This window comes from Typopeltis vanoorti, chromosome 8 (assembly GCF_054136105.1).
Source record: "Typopeltis vanoorti isolate ZY-2024b chromosome 8, IOZ_Tvanoo_1.0, whole genome shotgun sequence".
Lineage (NCBI taxonomy): Eukaryota > Metazoa > Arthropoda > Arachnida > Uropygi > Thelyphonidae > Typopeltis > Typopeltis vanoorti.
In genome coordinates, this window is record NC_143556.1 from 56,665,978 (window position 1) to 56,692,352 (window position 26,375).

General features: G+C 32.5%; 1 protein-coding gene across 1 annotated transcript in view; it reads left to right on the plus strand.

Moving 5' to 3' along the window:
• The window catches only part of LOC150104009 (GTPase-activating Rap/Ran-GAP domain-like protein 3), a 135,230-nt gene that overhangs the window by 75,475 nt on the left and 33,380 nt on the right, over nucleotides 1–26,375 (plus strand). The window contains exons 4-15 of the mRNA XM_090396376.1: nucleotides 6,354–6,435; nucleotides 6,528–6,646; nucleotides 10,600–10,664; nucleotides 13,059–13,125; nucleotides 17,428–17,454; nucleotides 19,177–19,252; nucleotides 20,283–20,381; nucleotides 20,527–20,630; nucleotides 22,715–22,826; nucleotides 23,626–23,671; nucleotides 23,948–24,054; nucleotides 24,399–24,514. Coding sequence (XP_090252502.1) covers nucleotides 6,354–6,435; nucleotides 6,528–6,646; nucleotides 10,600–10,664; nucleotides 13,059–13,125; nucleotides 17,428–17,454; nucleotides 19,177–19,252; nucleotides 20,283–20,381; nucleotides 20,527–20,630; nucleotides 22,715–22,826; nucleotides 23,626–23,671; nucleotides 23,948–24,054; nucleotides 24,399–24,514 — 1,020 coding nt within the window. The remainder of the gene's footprint in view (nucleotides 1–6,353; nucleotides 6,436–6,527; nucleotides 6,647–10,599; nucleotides 10,665–13,058; nucleotides 13,126–17,427; nucleotides 17,455–19,176; nucleotides 19,253–20,282; nucleotides 20,382–20,526; nucleotides 20,631–22,714; nucleotides 22,827–23,625; nucleotides 23,672–23,947; nucleotides 24,055–24,398; nucleotides 24,515–26,375) is intronic.

Consider the following 26,375-nt stretch of genomic DNA (forward strand, 5'->3'; position numbering starts at 1 on the left):
AAAAACGGAGTAGTCCTGCAAATATATTTCTATATTTGAGAAAAGGGTGTTCCAAAGAGTGCTGTGTTAGACCGCTAAAGATAGGGAACAGCAAAATCGTAGGAGAACATTAAGCGGAGACGGAAGTGATTGATCTTTGAGAAAAGTGAGGCGAACTACTTAACACTTGTCACTGCGTTGGAAAACAGGAGGAAAGAACACATTAGAGAAAGTGTCTACTGCACGGAAGCTAAGAGCTGATGTATAAAAACGCCTTCTTGTTGTGTGTGTGTTGTTAAATAGAACGGTAGAGAAAAGCTACCACTGACTTCCTTGCAGTTCAAAGACACATTTTAACGTTATTGCCACAGCTGGAGGGTTTACGATGGAAGTATTCATAACAGCTTGCAACTAAGAAGCAGTCATGCGTCGATCCATTTCTGTTTCTGCAGATGTTTTACTTTCTCACAGTTCCGTTCCTTTAACTATGCTTTATGAGGGACGTAGTAACGTTTGAACAACTTTCTTTCTGGTAGACTCGTTGAAAGGGGAGTGTAATAATAATAATAAAAAAAAATTGTCCATTTACTTTAATCTTCCTTTCTTTTTTTTTTAGTTTCGTTCCTCTGAAAGTTTGGATTATCATGTAGTTCCCAATATTTTATTTTATCATTATTATTGTACCTTACAATCCATCTTAAAATGACAGAGTAAGATTTATTTGCCTTTGCAAATAATGTGCTTCAGCAAACAGAATCATATCTTGCTAAGTAATAAAAAAACCAATACATCACAAACAAATCGTTACACCAGCACAATTCGAAGGATGATATATTGTTTTCTTTTTTGAAAACGAACATCATCCACTTACAAATAACTCCAAAACACCTTTCAAGTACATTTTTTTTTTTTTTTTACATTTTGTGTCATTTTTCAATTCAAAAACACCCCAATATGTCATATTAACAGACATGAATTTTTTTTTTTTTTTTTTTGGCTAGATGGGTGAAGTAAGAATGATTTTCATATTCCCCGTTATCTGTAGGAGAAAATGTATGGATGTGGTAATACAGAGCGAGCTATAAGCTCTGATCATGGCAGGAGGGTAACAGCAATAGCCGCGCCTCAGTTACAACTTCATTGGCTACATCATTGCCATCCATTACCCTCCCTGGGTACCCATTTTAGTTTCCTCGTACGACATGCATGGGCTACAGTGGGGCTAATCTTATCCACCACACGGAGGGAACATTTGTCCCCTTCAATCTGTAACAGTATTTAAAATTTATAATAATAAATAACAGGTATACTTCGAAACTTATTTTATAATTGGAATTTTTTTAAATAATTATAAGATTTCCATAAAAGAATTAATATTTAATTTATATTTATTTACTATATAGAAAATGAAATTCAATCCTTTTTTATAAGTTAAATATTTATTATGATGTAATAAACAAAGAAAAATGAAAATGGATAGATGTGCGTGTGTTTATAGTATATAATTGTTATCCTCTAATAATACTTAATAATACCAATACACTTAATTATTATATGCTTTTTTTTAAGAGAGAAAGAGAGAGAGAGAGAGAGAGAGAGAGAGAGAGGTAAAACGCATATGTTTAATTTTGGGTAATCACGCCATACTTTTAATTTAATAAATAATTTAATTCGACAATAAAAATATTTTTACTACAAAACAATTTTTTTTTTTACAATGAAAAATAACTTTCGATATAGATTCTACTTTTGTAAACGAATTCCGTAGTGTAAAAAACATTATTTTATCCAAAACTCACTTTTAAAATCTCGACTGAATTCTGCAGACATTTTTTTACATAAAAATAGTCATATATTCATTTTATTACACATTTTGAATTGGAATCTTGAGTGAAGCCAACATAAGAGTTTCGTTTTATGGACAAGTGGATAAAAAGAAAGGAAAAACTTGTTGAGATCGTTCTCATACAAGAGAGATCTCTCTCCCTCTCTCTCTTTCTCTCTGTATGTGTGTGTGTGTGAAATATATAATTTATGAAAATCTAAATTAATAAAAGGATAAAGAATGAAAATTTAAATTTCTTTTAGAAGACAAAAGATCAATAGCGAAATTTCATTTAAAAATACAATAAAATAAATAGAAAAGCATCATCGACCAAAAAAAAAGTGTTTCGGCTTATCACTTAGGAAGAATTTCTTAGACACAAGAAGGAAGAACCTTGTAAGTCCTAAAAGTTAGTGGTTTAAAGGAGGTTATTTAGTTGATGCAGTTCTAAACTGTAATCTAATAATCGTATCAAGGCGCCACATTTCACATAAATAAAATTCACGAAAGAGGTTCGCCGTGATAGCGATTTGGGAAAAGGAGTTTATTCCCCAAATGATTACAGTTATAGTGGAAGCATTTGATGTACATCTTTGAACTTTTACGTAAAATAAATATAAAAGAGGGAGAGGCGCTTTGTTGCGTAAGAAGGTATCAGATAAGCATATTAATCTACTGACTACCAGAGCATTTTCTGTGAAGGATACTTCTAAGTAGTGTGTAAGGCTTGATAGAAAATCACTTTTCACTGATGCAAATGTTCCCAAAGGGGAATAATATTGTCTTCTTACGGTCTTTATGTTGATATAGAAGAATGAGAAGTACAAAATATAACAAACTAAAAAAACTATTTTTCTGGCCTTATTATTTTAGATAAAGAGATAAAATATATTACATGGTGTACTAAAAAAAATTATAGTAATTTTAAATATAATAATAGAAACGTAATTTAGTATATTGATGTTACTAATTTTATATAATTACATAGGTAAATATAACAAATACTTTATTATTTGCTAAAAGAATAAAAAATAAATGAAATTGTGAAATTTTTCAGCATAAATAATCATGAAATGGAAAATTCATATCATAAGTATTGCGCCTTACATAGATTGGGAAAAAAAAAGAATTTTGGTAACATTCAATGTTTTGAAGTCACCAATTCGCTTTTAAAATGAAAAGATGAGAAAAGATATACTTCATCGTAATATTCATTTTACAATGTATTGTGAATATAAGTCTTATATGATTCTTGCAGTTCTTTTATATGCACTCTACGTTTTCTGACGTTTCTCTTTTATCATTTGAATGGAATATTCAATGGGACCTCTAGAGAAATCAAATCCCCACTAGACATGAATAAAGTAGAACGAAAAATGTGTGACAGGAGAATGTTTATTGATTTTCCTGTTATCAATAAAAATTTTGTAATCGCGATTCACGACTATACTGATATATACATCAATGAGTTCGATAGATACGAAGTTCTACAAAAACAAAAGAAAAAAAAATTCATTTTCAAAAAATTTATCAAAATAAGATGCGATTCCTCATGACAATTATAATCATATTTACGTTTCTTGTCTCATTTCCACTAATAAAAACTACCGTTTCTACCTCGCTATTATATTTCCGTTAAGAAAATCTAATAGTGGTGTTCAAATTGTAGTTCCCCCATAGAATCTGTATCGTTTTAGTGTCATATCCAAAATTTCATAGAATAATACTTTATCGAATTGACTATACAAGCTTTTTATTTTTAAAAATTAATTTTAGAAAATTTTAACTTAAAAATGTTAATCCAACTATTAAAAAAGCAATATTTTTGCGAAATTATTTTAATTTTAAGCAACTTTAAGAACTGGAATTATTTATCTTAGTATGATTCTATAATAGAAATGCTTCAAATCAAAAGGGGTGAAACAATTTTAAATTGAAATCGAAGCGCAAATTATTATTATTATTATTATTATTATTATTATTATTATTATTAGAGACCTTCAAGAAGTCAAAGCGTCATCGACGGAGGTTAATCATCATTCATGTACCTTTCTTGAATTTATTCAATTACATACATGCATACAACTTCTAAATGCAAGCCATTCACACGTCGTTCCATGAGAGAAAGATCTAGATCTCGTCCCTTTCTACTTCATTCATTCTTAGCTTCCATGGATGCTTTCTCTTCCTCTTCCCGCATTCCATAAAAAAAATATCTACTGATATCCTTTATCTACTGAATAACAGTTCAAAATCTACATTCCACAGTCTCAATATGTTTAACATTCTCCTTTGTATTCTTTCCGCTTTGTCTGCATCACCATGGGAAACCAGGACACTAGATCTGAGCATAGATGAAGTCGTATCAAAGCCTTGTAAAGTGGCAAAATTACTTTCTTATTCTTCCATGTCAATGTTCATTTCAGCATTGTGATTATTCTGAAATGAAAAGGAAAAATGAAAATTGCGAGTTGTATTCGCAATTTTTATCAGGTGCCTCACGAACTTCAATTTCTTTCCTATTAGCACTTCAAAATATCTAGCATGATCCGTTTCTTCTAGTATAATCCCGCCAATATAATACACTATTGGATATTTCCCCAAAATGAATGACTTTATATTTACTAACATTGAATCGATAACCATTTTCACATACCCACAATTCCAGCTTATTCAAATGATTCTGCAAGTATTGCATATCGGTTGCATTCCTGATTATCCTTCCCGTCTTGCGCCATCAGCAAATAGAAGCATGTCATCTGTTAGAATTTAACAGGTTGAAGAATGAATAACAATAGACTAAGGACCTATCCCTGAGGTCACCTTAAATGTTTTACACTCATACTTCATACACTACTTTTGATATCTGACACTCACCCATCCTCTTATCTAAACTAGTAATTTATAATTCAATGCCATATCCTCCAACTTATGCAACAGTCTTCCATGCTGAATCCTATCAAAAGTTTTAGCAAAGTCAAAAACTATCAGTTGTCATAGTCATTCCCGTTCTCAAGTTAATAATTAATAACTTTACCGAAATTACGATTCATCAGCAGCGAAGGGAATTTTCTTCGCTATGGATAAACTGAACAACATACAAAATTGGATTTAAAAAAAAGAGAAATATGGGCATAATAAGAGAACTGAGGAAATCCTGTTAGACTCTTCATAGTCGAATTAAAGTAGAAGACAATAAATTAAATAAAACATATCGTTGTGTCATTGTTTCAAATTCAGAATTTAGTTTGAATGAGATTACATCTAATTATCTGAATTGCTTTCTATAAGGAAACAAAATAATGCTTCATTTGAGAAACGTCTGAGGCAAGAGAGAGAGAGAGAGAGAGAGAGAGAGAGAGGTTTATAATATGTGAGGATCATTTCAAAGTATGTGGTCATTGGAGTTATGTAACTGTTTTCATTTTTACGTCAATTGAAAGAATAAAAACATCATGTTTTTGTTTTTCTGATGTTTTTATTCCGAGAAAATAATACTTCAAAATGGAGGAGCCATCCGACCTACCATGGATATCCCGCAATAACTAGCCACATGTTTCAAATGACATATCTGAGTTCACGGGAATGGAGATTATGTTCAAGTCCTATAAATGTATTTTGTTAAATAAATGTTTGGTGTAACAGCAGGAGTACAGAGTGCAGAACTTTCTAAATGATCTTCACATTAGAGTGAACAAGAAGCTGCATTCTTCTTTCTTTTGAATTATAGACAGAAATTCGAAATGAAGTTATAAGATGAGATCTGTCATTAAATAATCTGAAATGAGTCTGGTAAAATAGAAAGCTTAAAAAAGAAAAAAGAAAACTAGAAGTTGTGTATATGTGTGTGTTTCAAGGCTAGTCAGTAGTGTATACATTCCTAGTTTTTGAAAGTTGTGTAAAAAAGCCAGGTTATAAAACTATTTCATTTATATGTTTGTTTGTTTTTTTCAAGGAGAACATTTTTTGCTGTGATTCCTCTACCTTGCACTCTCCCTGTCTTCTCTTATGAACTTTCTTGAAGCTATAGTTACTCAAATAAGTTTCTTGTTTTCCAGAGATTAAAGTTTTAATTTCTAGGTTCTGTAAAGTATTACTTTTTCATCATTCCTGAGTGTTTGAAATGATCCTATTATATCCCAAAGTCTAGGGGGTATTCACCTTCTATAACAATGTGGCTTGGTTGCCATATGAATATTTTATATGTTGCTCCTTAACACGATAAAAATTTAGTAGGAAAAATTGCAATTTCTTATAATTTTGCTATGAGTTTCATTTCTAAATTTTCATTAATGATAACAATAAATGAGGAATTACCTTTCTACGATTATTGATTGATAAGTAAATGAATCCTGCAACACCAAAACTAATAAATATTCCACAAAGACAGTAGGTGAAGCTCATTTTTGACTTAAATAACTTTTTAAAACGGATTAAAATAAAACGTTATATTAATATCGATATATAATCGATTGTTTAATATAATTTATTAAGAATCTTCATAATATTTAATTTAAACAAATAATTTTATTTTTCGTTTTCTTTTTAGATATACGGATCACCCAGTACACCGGTGCTGGAAAATCCAGAATATCAGACCAGATGGTATTTTAAGTATTTCCTTGGAAAATGTAAGTATCGAACAAATTTAAGTAAATATCATTAAATTGCTTTAAAAATTAAAGCATTAGTACTAAAAATATTTCATTTTGTTTTCCTTCAGTGCATCAAAACTACGTCGGCGCTGATGCTGAAAGGTGTCCATTCTTTTTATCGGTTGTCCTTACAGATGCAAATGCGCAGGGAATACAACAGTACAGAGCCATTTTATGGAGGAAAACAGTACGTTTATTAACAATTTTACTAAAAATTATCTGAAACTTGTTCTTTAAATATAAGGGTACTTAATTATGAAAAAAAAAACATTAATTAGTTAAACAACATCGTTGTAGTTGAATGGAGAATTGTTTGAAAATATAAAACTCAAAATTTAAACTAGGACAATATTTAAACAGATTTCATTTAGTGCTGCGAAAATTAGGTCAACTTTGCATATTCTCCATGAACCTTAACATTAGAGAGGCGCTTGTCAGTTTTGGTATGCAAAGGATAAAAATAAATTTTGAATTGAACGATGTCCTCGAAAACAATTCCTATTTTTGTTATTTTGCTGAGTCTAAAGACATTTCTGAATTGCACAGTCTATCTGATGTAATGGTTTTCTTGGGGAAACAAAACATTTATTTTCAATTTATGAAGTTGATAAATCCTTCGTGTGGAAGGAAGATATTGCTAAATCGAAATGATTTACTGCATAATGTTGAATGTGTTTTGTTTGTAACAGTTTACTGGTTCATATTATTATTTTTAGATCAGAAAAAATTATATATCTAGATTAATGCTATAGAATAAATCAATAAATAATTTGAAGTCATGTAAATATTTTGTTTCATGCAAAATTGCACTAAGCTCGAACTGAACATGAATGTACGTGTCTCTCTCTCTCTCTCTCGCTTACCTCCTTAATGCAATGGCGTGGACGACATGGCATTTCCACTCCGGTTGATAAAATCTGGATTCGAAAGCAGTCTAGACTGAAAAATCTTTCTAAGATATTTACAACTGACGACAATTATTCCTTTTTTTGTTTGTTTATTTTTTCTGCAGGTTTTTCCTCGAGAACTCGGTTTTATAGTATTTGTGACATCATTTTTAACTACATTTGTTGCTTGCCAAAGAAGTAATAATGGTCATTTTTTCACCAATTGCTCAAATATGGGTTTTTGTGTTTATCGATTCACTAATATACTTGGGGAAAAAAAAAAAACGGCTGTTTTTGTTTTCCTCATATACATACTACAAAAAAAAAAAAAAAAAAATTAATGGCAGAGAATACGCAAAATGAAAACTTTGAAGAAAAATACATCCTACGTTTTAGGAGAAGTAAATATAATCAAAAGTATTAATATTAATAATATTCTTGTATGTTTATACACATACAAGTTCCAAGTTATATTTGTTTTTTCAGTTATATCTATAGATTTGTTTAAACAGAAGCACACACACACACACACACTGTTCTAGAACTTATTTTATCTATATTTATTTCAATCATGTTTCCTCATAACAAGTTAATTATATTAAATATGTTTATGAAAATAATGAAGATAACCTTATTTTAATTTATACTTACAATATTTAAGCATTATAGAGTTAACAATAACTGATAATTAATAATTTTATTTGAAAAAGTATCTTAAACACTAGGCAATAATAAGATATCAAATACCGTTCAAAAGAAACCGCATGTTTCTTTTGGCTAATTTGCCTATTTTCGAGATGGAAAACCAGAGTTAACCATCATTTGAAACGCTCTCACTTGAAGAACAGCAAGAACACATTGAGTAAGGACTCAGTAATCTAGATACACTAATCCATCCATCCAGGGCTTTTTGTTGTAAGAAATTGCTTAACAGATTCCTCTTTAAGCAGGAATGAAAAAAATAATACCGCAGGCTAAGGCAGCAAAAGACTAATCGGCGTTCTTTTAAATAGAAATTCAGCAAGGATTTTATACTGTTGTAGTTTTATACTTCTGTTTTTTAAAAGTCAAACACTTTACAAACGATAAATAAAAATTCTCGAAAGAATATAAAATAAAATATTTCTACAAATTGTTCCATATTGTGAACTACTTTGGGCGATTTTCTAGAAATAATAAAAAATAGAACAATTATAATAACAAAAATAGAACAATTTCTAGAAAAAATACAAAAATGGAATAATAAAAAATTCATTAATTTCTTCTGATTTCTTTTATTCTGCTAAAAAAATAATATATTGTGGCTTAAATTGGGATTTATTGTAAACAATTTCTAAAGAGGCGTCACTGGTTTAAACGAGATGATCCTATATTAAGACATTATCTAGAATAATTTCAGTTACTTTTAGAAGGCGTAGTAATAATTTCATAATTGAAACAAAAAGTGAAATGAAAAATTGATTCACATGTTTGCTATAATTAGATATGTCCTAAAAATCATAAAAGAAAGAGTGGAATGATTTTAATTATTATGTGGAAATAACAAAAAAGGTAGAAAATTCAAATAACTTTAAGCAATCCTTGTTATGAATTCCAGTCATTTCAGGACAAAGTAGGATTTCAAAGAGTACCAACAGAAATATCAGTCTTTTATTCAAATAATGTTTTTATTAAAAAAAAATATATATATATTTATTATTATATTTAAAACATAATAATAATTCGAATACAAGACTGATATTTCTGTTGGTACTTTTGAAATCCTACCTTGTCCTAAAATAAAATGAATTAGTCCTTACAGGACTGGCTTAAAGGGGCGAAGCAATATTGCTATTCATATTCCCCGTTGTCTGTAGAGGACAGTGTAAGGATAAGGTGTTATTATTATTATTATTATTATTATTATTATTATTATTATTATTCGTGAAACCTCCAAGGAGTCCGAAGACTCATCGCGGGGGGACACCTACAACGGTCTCTACCACTACACGAACCTCTACCACGAATCATCTCCATCAATGCCATCTATCGTCCACCTCCACCACTACTAGTATATTTTGTCTGTAAATTACGTGTGTTCTGAAGGGCCGATTTGTCTGTATGCGGGATGAAAAACCCGAGTTTCTGGGAGAAAAAACCCTGCTACCTCCGTATGAGATCGGCTAACTCACCTTCGATTGAAATCGTCCAGATAAAGATTCCTCCCGTCGCTACGAGAATCGAACTTAGGCCTATTCCAATCGAAGGGCGCAATGTATTGTTCTTCCAATTGCACTACGGAGGCATTTATTGAGCTATATAGCTCTGATCATGGCAAGAGAGTAACAGCAATAAAATGAATTAGTCCTTACAAGGAGTGGCTTAAATGGGCGAAGCAAGAATGCTTTTCATCTTCCCCGTTATCTGTATTTGTACAGGACAGTGTAGGGATAAGGAGTTATTGAGCTATTAATGCTCTGATCATGGCAAGAGGGTAACAGCAATAGCCGAGCTTCTGTTTGAACTTCATTTAAACTTAAGTTTTATCTATCTATGCCACAGCATTGCCATCCATTTCCTTCCAAGGCTATTAATCACCACATCTCACTTATCCTTATATCCTTATAAGGACTGGCTTAAAGGGGCGAAGCAAGAATGCTTTTCATATTCCCCGTTATCTGTAGAGGACAGTGTAGGGATAAGGCGTTATCGAGCTATTAATTAAAGCTCTGATCATGGCAGGAGGGTAACAGCAATAGCCGAGCCTCAGTTAGAACTTCACTGGCTATAGCATTGCTATCCATTACCCTCCAAGGGTATTGGATTGAATGAATCAATCACCGCATCTCACGGTCGATTGATTCCACCCACCCCGCATCTCACTTATAGTCCTTATAAGGACTGGCTTAAAGGGACGAAGCAAGAATGCTTTTCATCTTCCCCGTTATTTATCTGTAGAGGACAGTGTAGGGATAAGGTGTTATTGAGCTATTAAAGCTCTGATCATGGCAGGAGGGTAACAGCAATAGCCGAGCCTCAGTTAGAACTTCATTAGCTACAGCATTGCCATCCATTACCCTCCAAGGGTATTGGATTGAATGAATCCATCTCATCCCACTTAAACTCTTACTATGTATTTATAAGTGATAAATATTCAAGTTACAAAAAGGTGTATGCAGAGATTTTATATTATTACATAAATTTTAAAAAAATAATATTATTTAAATAATATTAATAACTTTCTTTAAGTAATAATGTTTATGTTATATTTTAGGGAGCCCAGAAAATTTCGCTTTCTCATGTACCTAACAAGCCGCTCACAGTAAAGTCAATATTAAGGTAAGCAGCATAAAAATGTGCCAGTGTGCAATGAACTCGTAATTATAATAGTGTAATATAGTATGCAAGAAAAAATGTTATAGTTTTCTTGCTTGCATAATGTTATGATCAATAATTTTATGCGTATTCAACAGAACTTTGTGGACTGACTGTGAGAGCTGAATTCTATTTTTTTTTTTTTTCAAGAACTTCATTTTAATAGTTCATTAATTGAAACTTAGGTTTTATATATATCTATGCAAACCTGGTAAAGGTCATAGTAACCTTACTGAGATGGCGAAGATAGAAACCGACTCTCTACTGATTTCCCAAAAGTTACCAGTAACAATCACCTAAATTCATTTAGGTTCTCGGACTCCCCTCATTATAAGGTTCGTGATAGTAGTTACCCATTGTATGATCAACAGATAGTATCAATGAGAACAATCAGAGATGCCAAAATTACTCGCCAGTAGGGATGCTATCCAAACATAAAAAGAGTTGTTCCAGAATAGAATATAAAAATTAAGATAAAGCATTGAATGATAAAGAATTTAACATTAATTAAACATTAATTGAAACTCAAATTAAACATTGATCAAATGATCTAAATCCATTTTTATTCAGCCTTTTGAAAAATTAGACGCCTGGCAAGCAAATAGTTAATGTAATGATACATTTATTAAAAGGAAAAACAAACCTCTCAAATTGCACAGAACTTTTGTTCTGTGCAATTCTATTCCGGCTTTTCAAGGACTTCCATGACTTTGATGCTGAATGCAATTAATCGGCGTTGGGGAAGTGAGTTTGGTGCTTGTTGCTCATTCCTTGCCTGGTATTGATTGGATCACAAAAAAACACACAATATTCTGAGCAATGATGAATTCAAGTTACCTATTTGTTCACTGTAAATGATTCCAGAACCTTGGTAATCCAATATTCTTTCTTTATTTTCAAATAACAATCAGTAGACAATGAATATATGGTTGCAAGGAACGAAACAGCTTGATTATATTTCCTAGCAGTACCACCATACTGAAAGAGTTGACTTTATTATGAGTAGTACAAAGCAGGTGATATTAATATTAACAGAATTGATTACATGATTTATTTTCAAGGTCTAAAGTGACTTTCTCCAGAGTTATATATATACGAGGGTGGTCTGATAGGTTCTCGGTCTCGACCATTATAAAATTCTTTGTAAAAGAAGGTTTAACGCCAAAAGGAAATTCATTCGAAGTTAATAACAGTTTATAGGCACTCTTCTCCTTCGTTTCCGGCAATTAAGAAATGGGCTGCCAAGTATAAAGTGGACGTACCAGTCTTGAAGATGATCCACGTGAAGGACGTCCAAAAAAGTGTAACAACACCAGAAATCATTGATCAAGTGCACGATTTGTATTGGATGACCGGCGAGTCAAAGTGCGTGAAATTACTGAGACTACAGGCATTTCAAAAGAACGTGTAGGATATATTTTGCATGAAGAATTCCAAATGAAAAAGCTTCGCGCAAGATGGGCGTTGCACTCGCACAAAAACGCACTCGCATGAAAATCTCTGAACAGTGCTTGGAGCGTTTTAACAAGAATAAAACTGATTTTGTGCCTCGATTTATTACTATGGATGAGACTTGGATTCGCCATTACACACCAGAATGCAAACAACAGTCAAAACAGAAGACAGAAGCTGGTTGTTCAGCGCCAAAGAACACAAAGTCGGTTCCATCAGCAAGAAAGGTCATGGCATTGGTGTTTTGGGATACTAAAGGCATTTTGTTTAGTAATTATCTTGAAAAGGATAAAACAATACCCGGGAATATTATTCTGATCTTTTAACCAGACTAGACGAAAAAATTCGTGAGAAAAAACCCGGTTTGCAGAAGAAAAAAATCATCTTTCATCAGAACAATGCACCTTCCGACAAAGGTGTTTTGGCAATGGGAAATTAAGGGATCTGCACTATGAATTGTTGGAACATCCACCCTATTCCCCACATTTGGCTCCCTCTGACATCTGTCTCTTCTCAAAACTAAAACTCTTCCTCGCTGGTCAGCGTTTTTCTTCGAATCAAGAGGTGATTGCAGCTGTTTTTCAGATCTTACTGAGAACTACTACAGGGATGGGATAATGACACTGGAGCATCGCTAGAATAAAGTATTAGTCTTAAGGGAGATTGTGTTGAAAAATAAAAATAAAAAATTGAAATTATAAATTCGTTTTTTCATTTTAGGCCGAGAACTTTTCAGACCACCTTCGTATATATATATATATATATATATATACGAGGGGTGGTCTGAAAAGCTTAAAAAGATTAGTTAGATTTGTGTTTATATTTCAGTTTTCAATATAATCAAAATACCATGTTGAATTTCTTAGTTATCAACATATTACATAAAAGCCATGTGTAATTTTCCAGTAACTTTCAAAATATGGATAAATTTGAAAAAGGCCCAAAAGAAGTATTCGCTCCTGAAGTACAAAAGGTAAGATATAGAAGTTTGTGTGATCTTAATCAAAGTATTAGTTTATTCTTAAGTTTTTCCAAGGAATTTGATCTGGTTTTTCACAGAGATCTACTTACAATCTACCATCTTATGGTCTACAGCCTCTCATCTTCCATCCTTTCTATTTCGTGGTGGCCACGTTCTTCAGTGTGTGAATGTTATGCGGAATAGATTCCTCTCGTCAGATTGCTCAACTAATGCTGGAATATATTTGTGCCCAATCTACCACCTATACATAAATGACCTCCACTAAATGACCTCAAGTACGTTCGATAGTTTCACTAATCACAGCGCCCACTATTTTCTTTCTTTTCATTTGACAACCATGTAATATCTTAATTACTGTTATTATGGATGCAATGATATTTGTTTACTACAACAACCGTTTAATGTTCACCAAAATTGGATGGCCTGTTCAGTTCTGCACTCTAAATAAAGTCATGGTGACTCCAAAATCACTGTTTCGCACGCGGACATCCAAAGCCATGAAAGCTAGAGACACAATGAGAACGATAATAACACAATGACGCTTAATTGAAATTTTATTTCATAGATTCCTGATCAGTTTATCTTTTATTTATCATTTAGATTATATGTAAGTGTAATTATTATCTAGATATCATCTTTGTAGCACTGTTTTTTAATTAAACATTCCGATTATAATAGTAAAGATTATGAGAATATTATTATTATGTGACACTTCCAGGGAGTCGATAGACTCATCGAGGGAGGGTACCTATTCTACAACTCTCTGTCTCCACCCTGCAACTACACAAACGCCATCTACCACCCATCACCAGTATTTTCACAGACAATTACATACATCCATGACCATGGCGGGATTCGAGTCCGCAGACTTTTGGCTGATGAGCGGATATGCTAACCACTCGGCCAACCACGCCGGCAAGAATTATTAAATAGAGATTAATTAGTAACCTACTATTCCAGAATATTACTGCAATATTATCGGCATCATAACAAACCAACAGGAAAATAATCCTATTTAAACCAAAGTTGAGATGACTCCATAGACGTTTCAGTACGGAACTTAACCAACAAGGTTTATTAAATTTCATCCAGCTAGAATAGAGCTCTCTCTCTCCCTTTTTTTTTTTTTTTGTGAAGAGTTTTACCTAATTTTATCCTGCAAGTCAAGTCAGATTTAAACAAATCTGAACAAATTTAAACAAAATCTTTCAAGACTAGGTAATGTTTGAAACATATGCGTATGTAAAGACGGACAGACGAACAAAATAAATCTAATAGGTGCTTAACCATTTTGAGAAAGACAAACAACATTCCAAGGTTAGTTGTAATGATGATAATGAATGGATAAATTGAACTTCCGTAAAACAATGGTAATTAGGAAACGCGCCATTTTATGTGTCGTTCATTTCTGCTTTTTTAACTAACCACTTGTAATATGACTAATCGATCCGTCACTTTTAGTTTCATCTTTTCCAGCGATCTATAGCGCTGTATTTATTTGTGAATATGATCCACGAACGTATTTCTTGTTATCCGATTCACTTCCGCCATAATTTCTTTTTGAAAGTCTTCATTTCATGGAAGGATAAAATTAATTTTGTAGAAGACAAGAAACTCAGAGTCCAATTATTTTGGTTATTAGTGGTACCTTGCCAGATAGCTAAACCTCTATCAATCCATTCCTTATATTTTGCTAGCGATTTGCTTGTCTAGTCCGCTGTTGTTGTTTTTGTTTTTGTTTTTCACAATACACGAAAGGTTGTGTTTGAGAGAAGGAAAAACTTCTTAAAGTTCTCTTTAAATATCTCAAGGTTGTCGTTCTTCGAGAAAGCTATTCCGGAGGACAGAAGTATGAAATTGAAAGAGTAGAAACAAGATTGGTGGGTTTGTAGTTGAAAAGTGAATGGACTTTACTCGATGTAAGTTCAGCAGAAAGTTGAGGAATGATGGATTCCTGTTCACTGGAGCCGTGCTTATGGAAGCACTTGCAGAAAAGTCAGAATTAGCCTGCGAGATGGTGGCTGGAGCGAGTCGGGATCATCTAAGCGAGAAGGAATTATCGGAATTAATTATTATCGTCTATTATCGGAATTAATCTTTTCTGTTTTTTGACAGTATCGGAATTTTTAAAGAAGTTTTTTGACAGCCTATTCAAAAGACGGAATGTAAATTTATTCGTTTATTTATTGAAATGTAAAAGATAGAAGGTAGTGAAATATGGCGTTGACTTTTTTTGTGGTCTACAGAACGGAAGAAATTCCATTCTGGTATTCTGGACCCTTTTCGGCTACTTAAAAACAAAAATTTTCTAGTATTCCAGTTTTTCTCATTACACACCAGAAAACTGCCTATGTGCAAAATTTCAGCAGATTAGATCCACGAGACATGGATTAGCATTCTAATCCATCAGGAAGTGCGTAAAGAGCTGCATCGCATTCATAAGGCTGTGTTTGTCAATCCTGATCCTGCATGAGAGTTCCCTTCAAATTGATAACCACCATTCTGAACAACAACAATTAGGAAATGATTGCACACAGCTCTGAAAGTGTGCCTTTTGTAAAAAGTATTATCGTGTATATGCTGATATTACAACGATTGCATTTAAAGCCGTTTATGGCAAATGCTATATACATAATTTTGTTTTGTCATTCAAATAATTCGAATCAAATAAATTGACATATATATATGATTTCGAACTGTTTTGTTCCATTGTATGGTTCGAATGACACCAAACTTAAAAGACTCAAAACATTTGTTAAATGATTCCCATTACTGAAATTTAATAAAAATTCATCCAGCCAGAATTCAAGAATAACGTCCGTCCGGACAAGCAAAACAAATATTAAGCCCATGCACGTTTTGTAAAATGCACGCAAAAATCAGCAAAACTAAAACGAAAAGAGAGTGAAAGTCCTAACTTAAAGAAATGACACCAATTTTTTTTTTTTTTTTGCTAGATGGGTGAAGCAAAAATACTTTTCATATTCCCCGTTATCTGTAAAAGAAAATGTATGGATGTGGTAATAATATACAACTATAAGCTCTGATCATGGCAGGAGGGTAACAGCAATAGCCGAGCCTCAGTTAAAACTTCATTGGCTACCACATTGCCATCCAATACCTTCCATGTGTACCGATTTTAGTCGCTTCGTACGACATGCATGGGCTGATATGTAAGTAAAGCCGTCTCTAAAAATTAGGACGATCCCTAGACCACTCTATAATGGTCGAAAGACCGTCCAACTCAGCTTTGACTCCACTCAGTGACTCCCCCCCACCGAGCAGAACCGCTCATATTTTCCAGGGAAAAGCGTCCACTGACGAGACCCATCCCGGAGAAAACTCTCCCCAGAGACTCAAAATGCTCTCCAAGGGCAATCCTCCCCCCCCCAAGGTCTAAGCGCCCTCACCGGGAGCAGAATTCCGGAAGAAACCCGAGAGAGCGAAACTCTGCGTCCATTTAATCGCCTGTTATGAGACGCATGGATTTGCAGTGGAGCTATTCTTATCCCGGCTACCACATGGGTGACATCAGATACTTATCCTTATATAAGGACTGGCTTAAAGAGGCGAAGCAAGAAAGCTTTTCATCTTCCCCGTTATCTGTAGAAGACAGCCCGTTATCTGTAGAAGACAGTGTAGGGATAAGGTGTTATTGAGCAATCAAAGCTCGGATCATGGCAGGAGGGTAACAGCAATAGCCAAGCCTCTGTTAGAACTTCATTGGCTACAGCATTGCCATCCATTACCCTTCAAGAGTATTGGATAGAATGAATCAATCATGACATCTCATCATGACATCTCACGGTCGATTGATTCCTAATCGACATCAGATACCTTAGTCCTTATAAGGACTGGCTTAAAGGGGCGAAGCAAGAATGCTTTTTATCTTCCCCGTTATCTGTAGAGGACAGTGAAGGGATAAGGTGTTATTGAGCTGCTCTGATCATGGCAGGAGGGTAACAGCAATAGCCGAGCCTCAGTTAGAACTTCATTGGCTACAGCATTGCCATCCATTACCCTCCAAGGGTATTATTTCTTTCCGGTCCGACATCAGATACAATCAGATAAATTAAATATATATTCCCATCATATTAAGATTTTAAAAGTGTATTAATAACATCAATTATATCTTTTAAAAATCCTAAATATATTTTAAAAAATTAAAAACATCTCAAACAACTTTTAGTTTTAAGTAATCTTGTATATAAAAATTATGTTTTTATTTAAAAAATGTTAATTAATATTCACAATAATTATTTGGCCTATATAATATTTTATTTTATTTCTCAGGATTTGCTGTTGTTAGAAGAACAAGAAGTAAGTTCGATAGCATGCCAACAAAGTGTTATAATTAATGTGTCCAATAATGACTAATAATTATCAGATTAGTGACAATAGACCAGATATTTTATGTAATTAACACAGAGTTCAAATTTAAAATTTTAACATTTATAGTTTGATAAATGGTATATTGTTATAAACAATAGTTTGTAATCATTTTCCAAATTCAAATTTAGTAATTTTCTGCAGTAGCTCTTGATGTTCAGGGAATTAAAAACTTTTATTTATTTTTTTTTTAAAGAATACGAAGTGAACTTGGAATTTATTTCTTGTTTTCCCAAAAAATGATATTATTGTTGACCTAGTGGAAAGGCTATGTTTGTGGGAAGTTTTCGGTATTGAGACCACATTATAATATGAATAAAGAGTTTAATAAAAAAAAAATATATAACAATTATAACCCGACGAGTTTCGTAAGTCGTAATACTTACATCTGGTACTGGTACATGAAAGTTTTATACGACAAAAGCCTACTGTTCGACCAAAGATGCGACACTTCTGCGCATGGAAGAAAAAGGCGAAACCATTCCTATAATAGGGTAATCAATGCGTATCGTGGGATGCGTATTTGTTATTACACGTCAAAAAATTAGCTTTTCTTTTATGAAAATTCTAGTTTTTAAAGTGGTAACTATTTTGCTTGTACAACAGTTGGAAAATTTTACGTATAAAGCACGTAATTTCGCGTGTTGATGACGAATTCGTACATCTCCTTATTCCTTTCTCCCCTTCAACATGAATTGACTCTTCTTGGCAACCTTCCAGCAACGGCTCTCGCTTCAGTGATCGGTAGTATTAGCAATTAATCATGCATATTAGATGTGTTTGATAAATTCACAACTGTTAAATATAATTGATAAACCAGAATACAAATAATAAATTCATTACAGTGTGCGTGTTGGAACATTGCTAGTTGTTGCTATCACGTTCTGTGGTATCATGCGTGTTATATCTTAGGTCCATGGCAATTAAATTTTTGATGGAAGCAGACCATACTTGATGTATGGTCTGCTTCCTTCTAGGATCCTGAGAATTTGCGAATAAGGACTAATCCTGAGGACTATTGAGGAAAGTGTGCATCGAAGATCGTCTTCCACATTCAGTCTACTTCTGACTTGTTTTTAATTTGAAGCAAACTTGAAATGCTCCGTCACATTTGTTAAGTTGTAGTTATATAGTTACATATAGTTATGAACAGAAGAATTTTTTTAATTTTTACGTTTCTATTACTTAACAATATTTATTCAGTTAAAGAAGTATTGTATAATGTTAATATTCACGAAGATAGAATGGTGACCTATTTGAATTCTTTCCACTCGGTCTGGCACTCGGTCGCGAGCAATAAGTTGGGGGGGGGGGGGGGGAGAAAAGGAAAAAAAAAGAAAAAAGAAAAATGACTTATTCCATTCAGTTTATGTAACAATATTTTGAAATGCATCGTGAGGACTATGTTACTTGAATTTCAGACCACTGTTAATAATTAAAAAAAAAAAAAAAAACTGAATGTGTGAATAAATAAAAACTCTTCTCGCTAATGTAAATTTATGGACTGTCTGAATATTGGTTCTTATTTTGCATAGTAATTTTTCTTCCTAAAATTACGTTTCAATTCATATATAAAAACCCTATAAGATAACAATATTTAAATATAATTATCACATCATGATTCTCTTTATTTTTTCTTGTTTTGTATTCTAGGGCTCTGTGAACTTTAAGTTTGGTGTCCTTTATGCAAAACTTGGCCAGACAACGGACGATGAAATGTTTAGTAATGGTAAGAATCGGAAGGAAGCAATAACCTTAAATGTATTTATTTAAGTTTTAGATGTACTTCAGAATGATATATTTTCGTATTTTACTTGTAAAAATATCAGGGTAAAATACTTGTAAAATATTTTACCCTGATATCTTATAAGGATTTGATCGATCGCCTGCAACATAATAATAATAATAAAGTAAACATAGATAAGTAGTTCGTATCTATGTTTACTTTTTATTTGCGATAAGAACAACATATTATGTGATGTGATGTGATTAGTGCCAAATATGACAACTGCTGTTGTCATATTTGGAAAGTAAAAAGACTCACATTAGCAAAAATAATGTCAGCAACAACATGAAACAAATTCAAAACCAATTATGTGATGAATTAATAAAATTCCTTCCCTTAAACTTACTTTATAAGTATCGTTAATGCCCCTGAAAATCTCGGAGTAGTTAACGAAAAACTGGGATAAATATACACGTCCATCAAGGAAGTGTGCTTTGCATTTTGCGATACTAATAATCATGTGAAGTCAATATGTATATACAAGTAGAGTAGCGGTGAAGATAATTCGAGCGCAAATTTTGTTTGCTTAAAATTTAGTAAAAGAGTAAACAAGAATATAATTTCTTGGCAAGTATAATTTACTTTATAGTAAATTAAAAAATAATAATCTTTAAAAAGTTTTATTAGAAAACAAGAAATAAGGAGAATATACCAAATTAAGTAAAACATCAAGGTCATAGATGATTACTTCTGAAGAACTGATGAAACTTTCTGAATGAAAATAATTCATGTATTTATAAATAAAAACGACCTATTGTAATATTCCATGTAATAAAGATTATTTAGGCAGTTCAAAATCTTATCAAAATGTTAATACGATAATTTGTACTTAAAATTAAAAAATAAATTAATTAATAAACACTGTATTCTTCTTCTTTACAAAAAAAATAATAATAAATTAATTAAAAAATAAATTTAAAATAAAAAAGGAAAGAAAAAAAGTATAAAATTAATGTATTCTTTATGTTTTTAGAGAATGGAAGCAAACATTTCGAAAGATTTACTGCCTTGTTAGGAGACAAAGTGAGGTTAAAAGGATGGGATAAGTACAGAGGTGGACTGGACGTAAAAGGTATGTGAATATGATAATATATTAGCTCGCATCAACAGTTTATCTATTTAAATAATAATACAATTTTTTAACATAACAACGCATTGTTTTTATGTAAAAAAGTCTTCTTTTTTGTTCAAAATTTAAAATATACTTTCATGTTTAGGTGATATGACCGGACGGTTTTCTGTATATACAATTTATGAAGGCCATGAAATCATGTTCCACGTCTCCACATTGCTGCCTTATTCAAAAGACAATCGACAGCAGGTATGCTCTCTTTTCAGTTTCTTGTTGTATTATAAATGTAAGAAATATATAGTAAAAATTTTAAAAATTCTTATTGCCGCATATATTTCATAATATTCCATTAAATTATTATTATTATTATTATTATTATTAATGACAAGTTTACTCTTGGTATAAACTTGTATTCATTAAAATGGAAACCTGTCAGTTTAAGAATGCTAAGCATATAATCTTTGTGAAATTTCTGCCTCATTTCATTGGATGGATCATTGTTTCAGTGTTCTAATGCAAACATTTGCACTGACAATATCACTGAAGCAGTTCCAGTCAATAAGGAAACATTTATTCCCATTAAAGTTTAAATTTTCGTCCTTATTTATCAAAACCTTGATTCTCTGAGAAGTATGCCAAGGCTGTGTGTGCGACAAAGCCGTCCATTTTTCAAAGCGATGCTAAAAATCAGAGGTTTGGAAAACTTTAATTGGGTAAAGAGTCATAAATGAAAAAATTATGTCGGTGTAAACTCTTATATTTTATATTAAAAAAAATATTTTAACGTATTTTATAATCTTAAGAATATATAAATTCAGTGTGTAGAATGAAATTGCATAAAAAACATAAATAAATTTTAAAAAAATACAGAAAAAAGATTCTGACACATCGGTATGACTTTCAAGTTTGAGTCTTCACAGCCAACTTACAGAAAATCTGTTACATAAATCGAAGCAGTTATAGGTTTTATATATGAAACGGACGACGTGAATATTAATCCAATTAACCAGTAGTTTATGGAGACGTAGAATCCAATCGACAGTGTGCGACTAGCTCTGTGCCACACGGCTCTTTATTCATGCAACTTCTATTTAACTGTACATTAATAATACAGGAAATGATCTGAGGGGAAATATTCAGTTTCTGAGGATGTAAAACTGGGTACAGGAATCGTTAACAAAAATGATCCAGAGATCTTGTAGCACGATTTGTATAGACTGGCAGTACGGGCAAAGAAGAATGGCTATCAATTTAATGCGGAAAAGTGAAAGGTTATTATGTTTTGGGATGAAAAAACTACAAGATGTATACTACATTGATGGAACTTGATATAGAGATATAGGGGTGGTAGTGGAAACGCGTTAAACTTCAGAGATCATATTGTAAAAATGGCTAAAAGTGTTTATAGGATTACTTGGTTATTGAAGAATATAGAAACAAGTAGAGATAAAGCATAGATCTGATCATCTAGGTTCCTTAGAGATGTGGAATGGATTCAGAGGAGTGTGATCGTGATGGAGGCAGATCTATGGGCTCCTACAGATGAGGACAGATGGAAGATTTGTGGGTTATAGAAATTACTTGATAGGAGGAAAACAGGGATATGACAGAAATATTTAAGTTACTGAAGGAATTTTATAGGAGTGATATACAGAAAATTTTCGATACATGGCATCGAAAATTTTCTGTATACATGGCGTGGGAAAACTAAGGATCATCCCTGAATTTGAGTAAGAGTGTAGTTGCAAGGATACTTGATAATATGATATAATAACTTCTGTCGTAACTTGCATAATTGGTTGCTTGATTCATATACACATACATACAAGTAATAATAATTATTATACATGAAATATTGTTCACATTTTTCATATAATCACAGTTTACTAGAAATAACTATAGTTTTGGGGTAAAAACTATGCGTGCATAAAAGTCAATTCAAGATTTGCTCAAGTTTCCATTCATCCGCCCCACCACACACACACACACACACACACACACACAACGAACTTAGAAAATAAAGGCGGGGGAGGGGGATCTGTTTCTTTCAGAATTGAAGTATTTTAATATTTGTATAAAAAAATAATATTTTTCTGCAGAATTAAGTATTATCATTACTTCTGAGATATTTTAATTCGATTTGTATACCGTTGAGGGATTAATTGTGTAGAATACATTCATAATTTTAATAATAAACATTTTTACTATTGTGTTTATCATTTTATTATAAATATTAATGACACCTGTTCTGTGCAAGGTGCACTGATTCATAGCTCAATCGGTGATTAGAATTGTAAACGATTCACATAGTTAATGATTGAATTTTTCCTTAGGTAGAGAGGAAACGGCATATCGGAAATGATATTGTCAACATCATCTTTTTAGAAGGGACTCACGAAGATCATCTAAATTTTAAGCCCACGATGATAAAATCACAGTTCACGCGTATCCTTTTCCAGCAGTTTTGGAAAAATGATGTTTCTGCATTTATTTAACATAATTGCATTTTTTCATGTACGAATAAAAAAAAATAAAAAAAATCAGTAAAATAATTAAAAAAATCTCCCAGTTGGTAGAACCAAGAAAATAAAATTTCTCATTATTTTATTATTTTTTTATTTTACTGATTATTTAAAAAAAAAAAACTTTTTAATGTATTATCTTTGGTTTGTTTTTTATCTCTAGTTTTTTCATCTCCTCCCCACACATAACTTACTTGATCTTTCAATTGTTCAGACTCACTTATGTATAAATGGGTGTACTAGACTGTTGAGCCATTGTATGAATTATTGTCGAACTATATGTTATGTTTGAGTCTTTGTATGAATTAATGATATAAGCATTATTGTCTTAATTTGAATTATTCTTGTAATATATTATTATTATTATTATTATTATTATTATTATTATTTGACACCTCCAGGGAGTCCAAATACGTATCGAGAGAGGGCACCTGCTCTACAACTCTGTCTCCACCACTCAATCAACTGACCGCACCTACACCAACGCCATCTACCGCCGACCACCACTACTAGTATTTCCAGAGACATATATATATATATATCATTACCAATAAACAATACTAAAAGAAGTCGTGAAATTTTCACTGAATAACATTAAGTAACATCCTGTAATTATCTTGTTGAATTATACAAAGTATTCGATTATTGTTGAAAGGAGAATGCATAAATGAACTCAGAAACGTTTCTTAACTTGATTTATTCAAAACCTTAATTCAGAAAAGACATTTTCGCCGTAGTAACGCACGAAAAAGAAAATTATTCCTACAGGTAAGAGTATTTCTTGGCCTCAAATTTATTTTCAACATTATCATCATTTTAAGTAACATTATCATCTTTAAACGTGATCATCATCATCATATGTATATTTATTATTTAAATGAACAGTTTTACCGTCAAATATCTGGTATTGAAAATTACTATAGTTTTTTGGATTTATTTTATGATTTATCTTTTACATTACGTAAATAGATTTTTCCTTAGCAATGTAGTTTATAATTGTTCCCGTTCTGGAAGGAATAATTATCTTATCTCTATTTCTCACAGACTGTCGGTATATTCGGAAGAATCTGTTCCTCTGTTCGGACCAACGTTGCCTTATCCACCTGTCTTTGAAAACGAGTCAGAATTTAGGGAATTTCTATTAGTTAAACGTAAGTGCATTGTTGGTTCATTGTTAGTTAATTAAATCTTAAAATTAAATAATAGTTTGCATTATTTCTCTCTTGATAAATATCAACCATCGAAAAACTTTATTTTTCAAATAAAAACTTAGTTTTGAAGTCTTTATTTTTTTTATCTTTTTTTATGGCTTCCTCAACACACACACACAAACATTTAGAATATTTAAATAATTTAATAAATGTGCGTGTGTGTGTGTGTGTGTGTGTGTGTGTGTGTGTGTGTGTGTGTGTGTGTGTGTGTGTGTGTGTGTGTGTGTGTGTGTGTGAAGCCATAAAGAAAGATAAAAAATTAAAATTATCATTTTATTTTCTAGTTATCAATGGAGAAAAAGCAGCTTTTAACACGCCGACATTTGCTCAGAAACGAGAAAGAACATTGGATATGCTCATAAAAGATATGTATTCGGAACACATGGCGGAGCATCGAGGGGTAAGAATTCTAATTTAGAATAAACTAAACTGCAACTATTAAAGAAGCGTATTTCCATTAAACGCATTTTAATTATCACTTCAGGAAATTAATCTGAAATTAATCTCAGACGAAGAAAATACCCACAGTAAGAACTAAAGTGATTACACTAAGTTTTATAAATATTGCAAAAAATTAAAATTATATTTCTTTTTATAAATAAATCTTAAAATTCTTTTAATGTACTTCAGAAATCGAAAAAATATTAAAAATCTAAACAAATTTAAAAGTTTACATAACACCTATTTAATTAAAACATGAAGTGTCTTATAAGGTCATATTTCGTTCCTATTTTTCAATCCGAGGAGATTGAATCAATCGACCGTGAGATGCGGTGATTAATTCATTCAATCCATTACCCTTGGAGAGTAATGGATGGCAATGCTGTAGCCAGTGAAGTTCTAACCGAGGCTCGGCCATTGCTGTTACCCTCCTGCCCTGATCAGAGCTTTAATTGCTCAATACCACCTTATCTCTATACTGTCTTCTACAGATAACGGGGAAGATGAAAAGCATTCTTGCTTCGCCTCTTTAAGCCAGTCCTTATAAGGCTAAGGACTATTTTTCAATTGGAATAACGGCATGTTTCGCTCTTATATATTTCAATTGAAATAAGGGAATTTTTCGCTCTTATATATATAAGTTTTTTTTTTTATATATATTTATATATATTTATTTATATATAAGTTGATCTTTTTAGGTTAGTCAACTATCCTGGGGTAAGAAAACAGTGTTTTTGGTGCGGTTCTACGGAACACCTAGCGCAGACTGCCCCAAAAATAAATGCAGGAACTGCATAGTGGCAGGACATGCCCTAGGTCAGTGCCAGGCGCCTTGCCTGAAATGCGGAGAGGAAACGCACAAGGTAGACGTCTGTCCCTAAGGGACACATGCCGAAAGAGCAAGGGGGGGGGGTACTATCGTACCGCTAAAACCATAGAAAGAGAAAAGCCAGAAGCAACAGAACAAGAAGAACTTAGCATTCAAGCAGCCGCTGTTGAGGTTATGATAACAGAAAAAAATGAAGACATCACAGAAACTGCACCTGTCAACACAGAGAGAGAGAGAGGGTCCGGCCGCCACCACAGAGACAGCGGCAGACGAAGAGAAGAACCACGGCGGGAAAGAAGCCGCGACTGTTGTTACGGAAGAAGTAAACAAATCAGAGGGGAAAAACGAAAGAGAGGAAATGGATGCCACCAACGAGACCGAAAAACGACCAAGAAGCCCAGAACTAGTAGAGCCAAAAAAAAAATCAAAACTGAACAACATAAACACTGCTGAAGAAACTAACAAAGAAACCACCCCTGCCAAAAAAAAAAAAAAGTTTTTTAAACGGGGCTGCACTTTTTTTAAGAAGATTTAGAGGACCGATTGCTTCTGCAGATAAAGTGTACCAACAAATAGTCAATGCAAGATGCGAAACAGAATTCCTTCTGCAGGATAACAAAATAAGTCTCAAATGGAAAGACCTCTCTATTGAGGACATTTCCAAAACCACGCCAGACCAGCTAAACGGCCCTCTGGAGGAATTATGCACTACTGAGAAAACCCAAGTAACACCTTGAAGAAAATGGAAAAGATAGATATTGAAGAGAAGTGCGACTGGGTTTATGATAAATTTTATAGAAGGATCTTTGGGAAAAAAAATAATAAGACTAAAAGGTTTTGAATTTTTCCCCCTTTTCCCTTTGTTCTTTCTCCTCCGTCTTAGTAGGTCTTATATTCAGTTCATACAGGAGGGGTTGACCTGAGAACCCGAGCGGCGAAGGCTTACATCACTCGGGCCGGGCTCCTCCCCCCTCTCTTTTTATTCCAAATT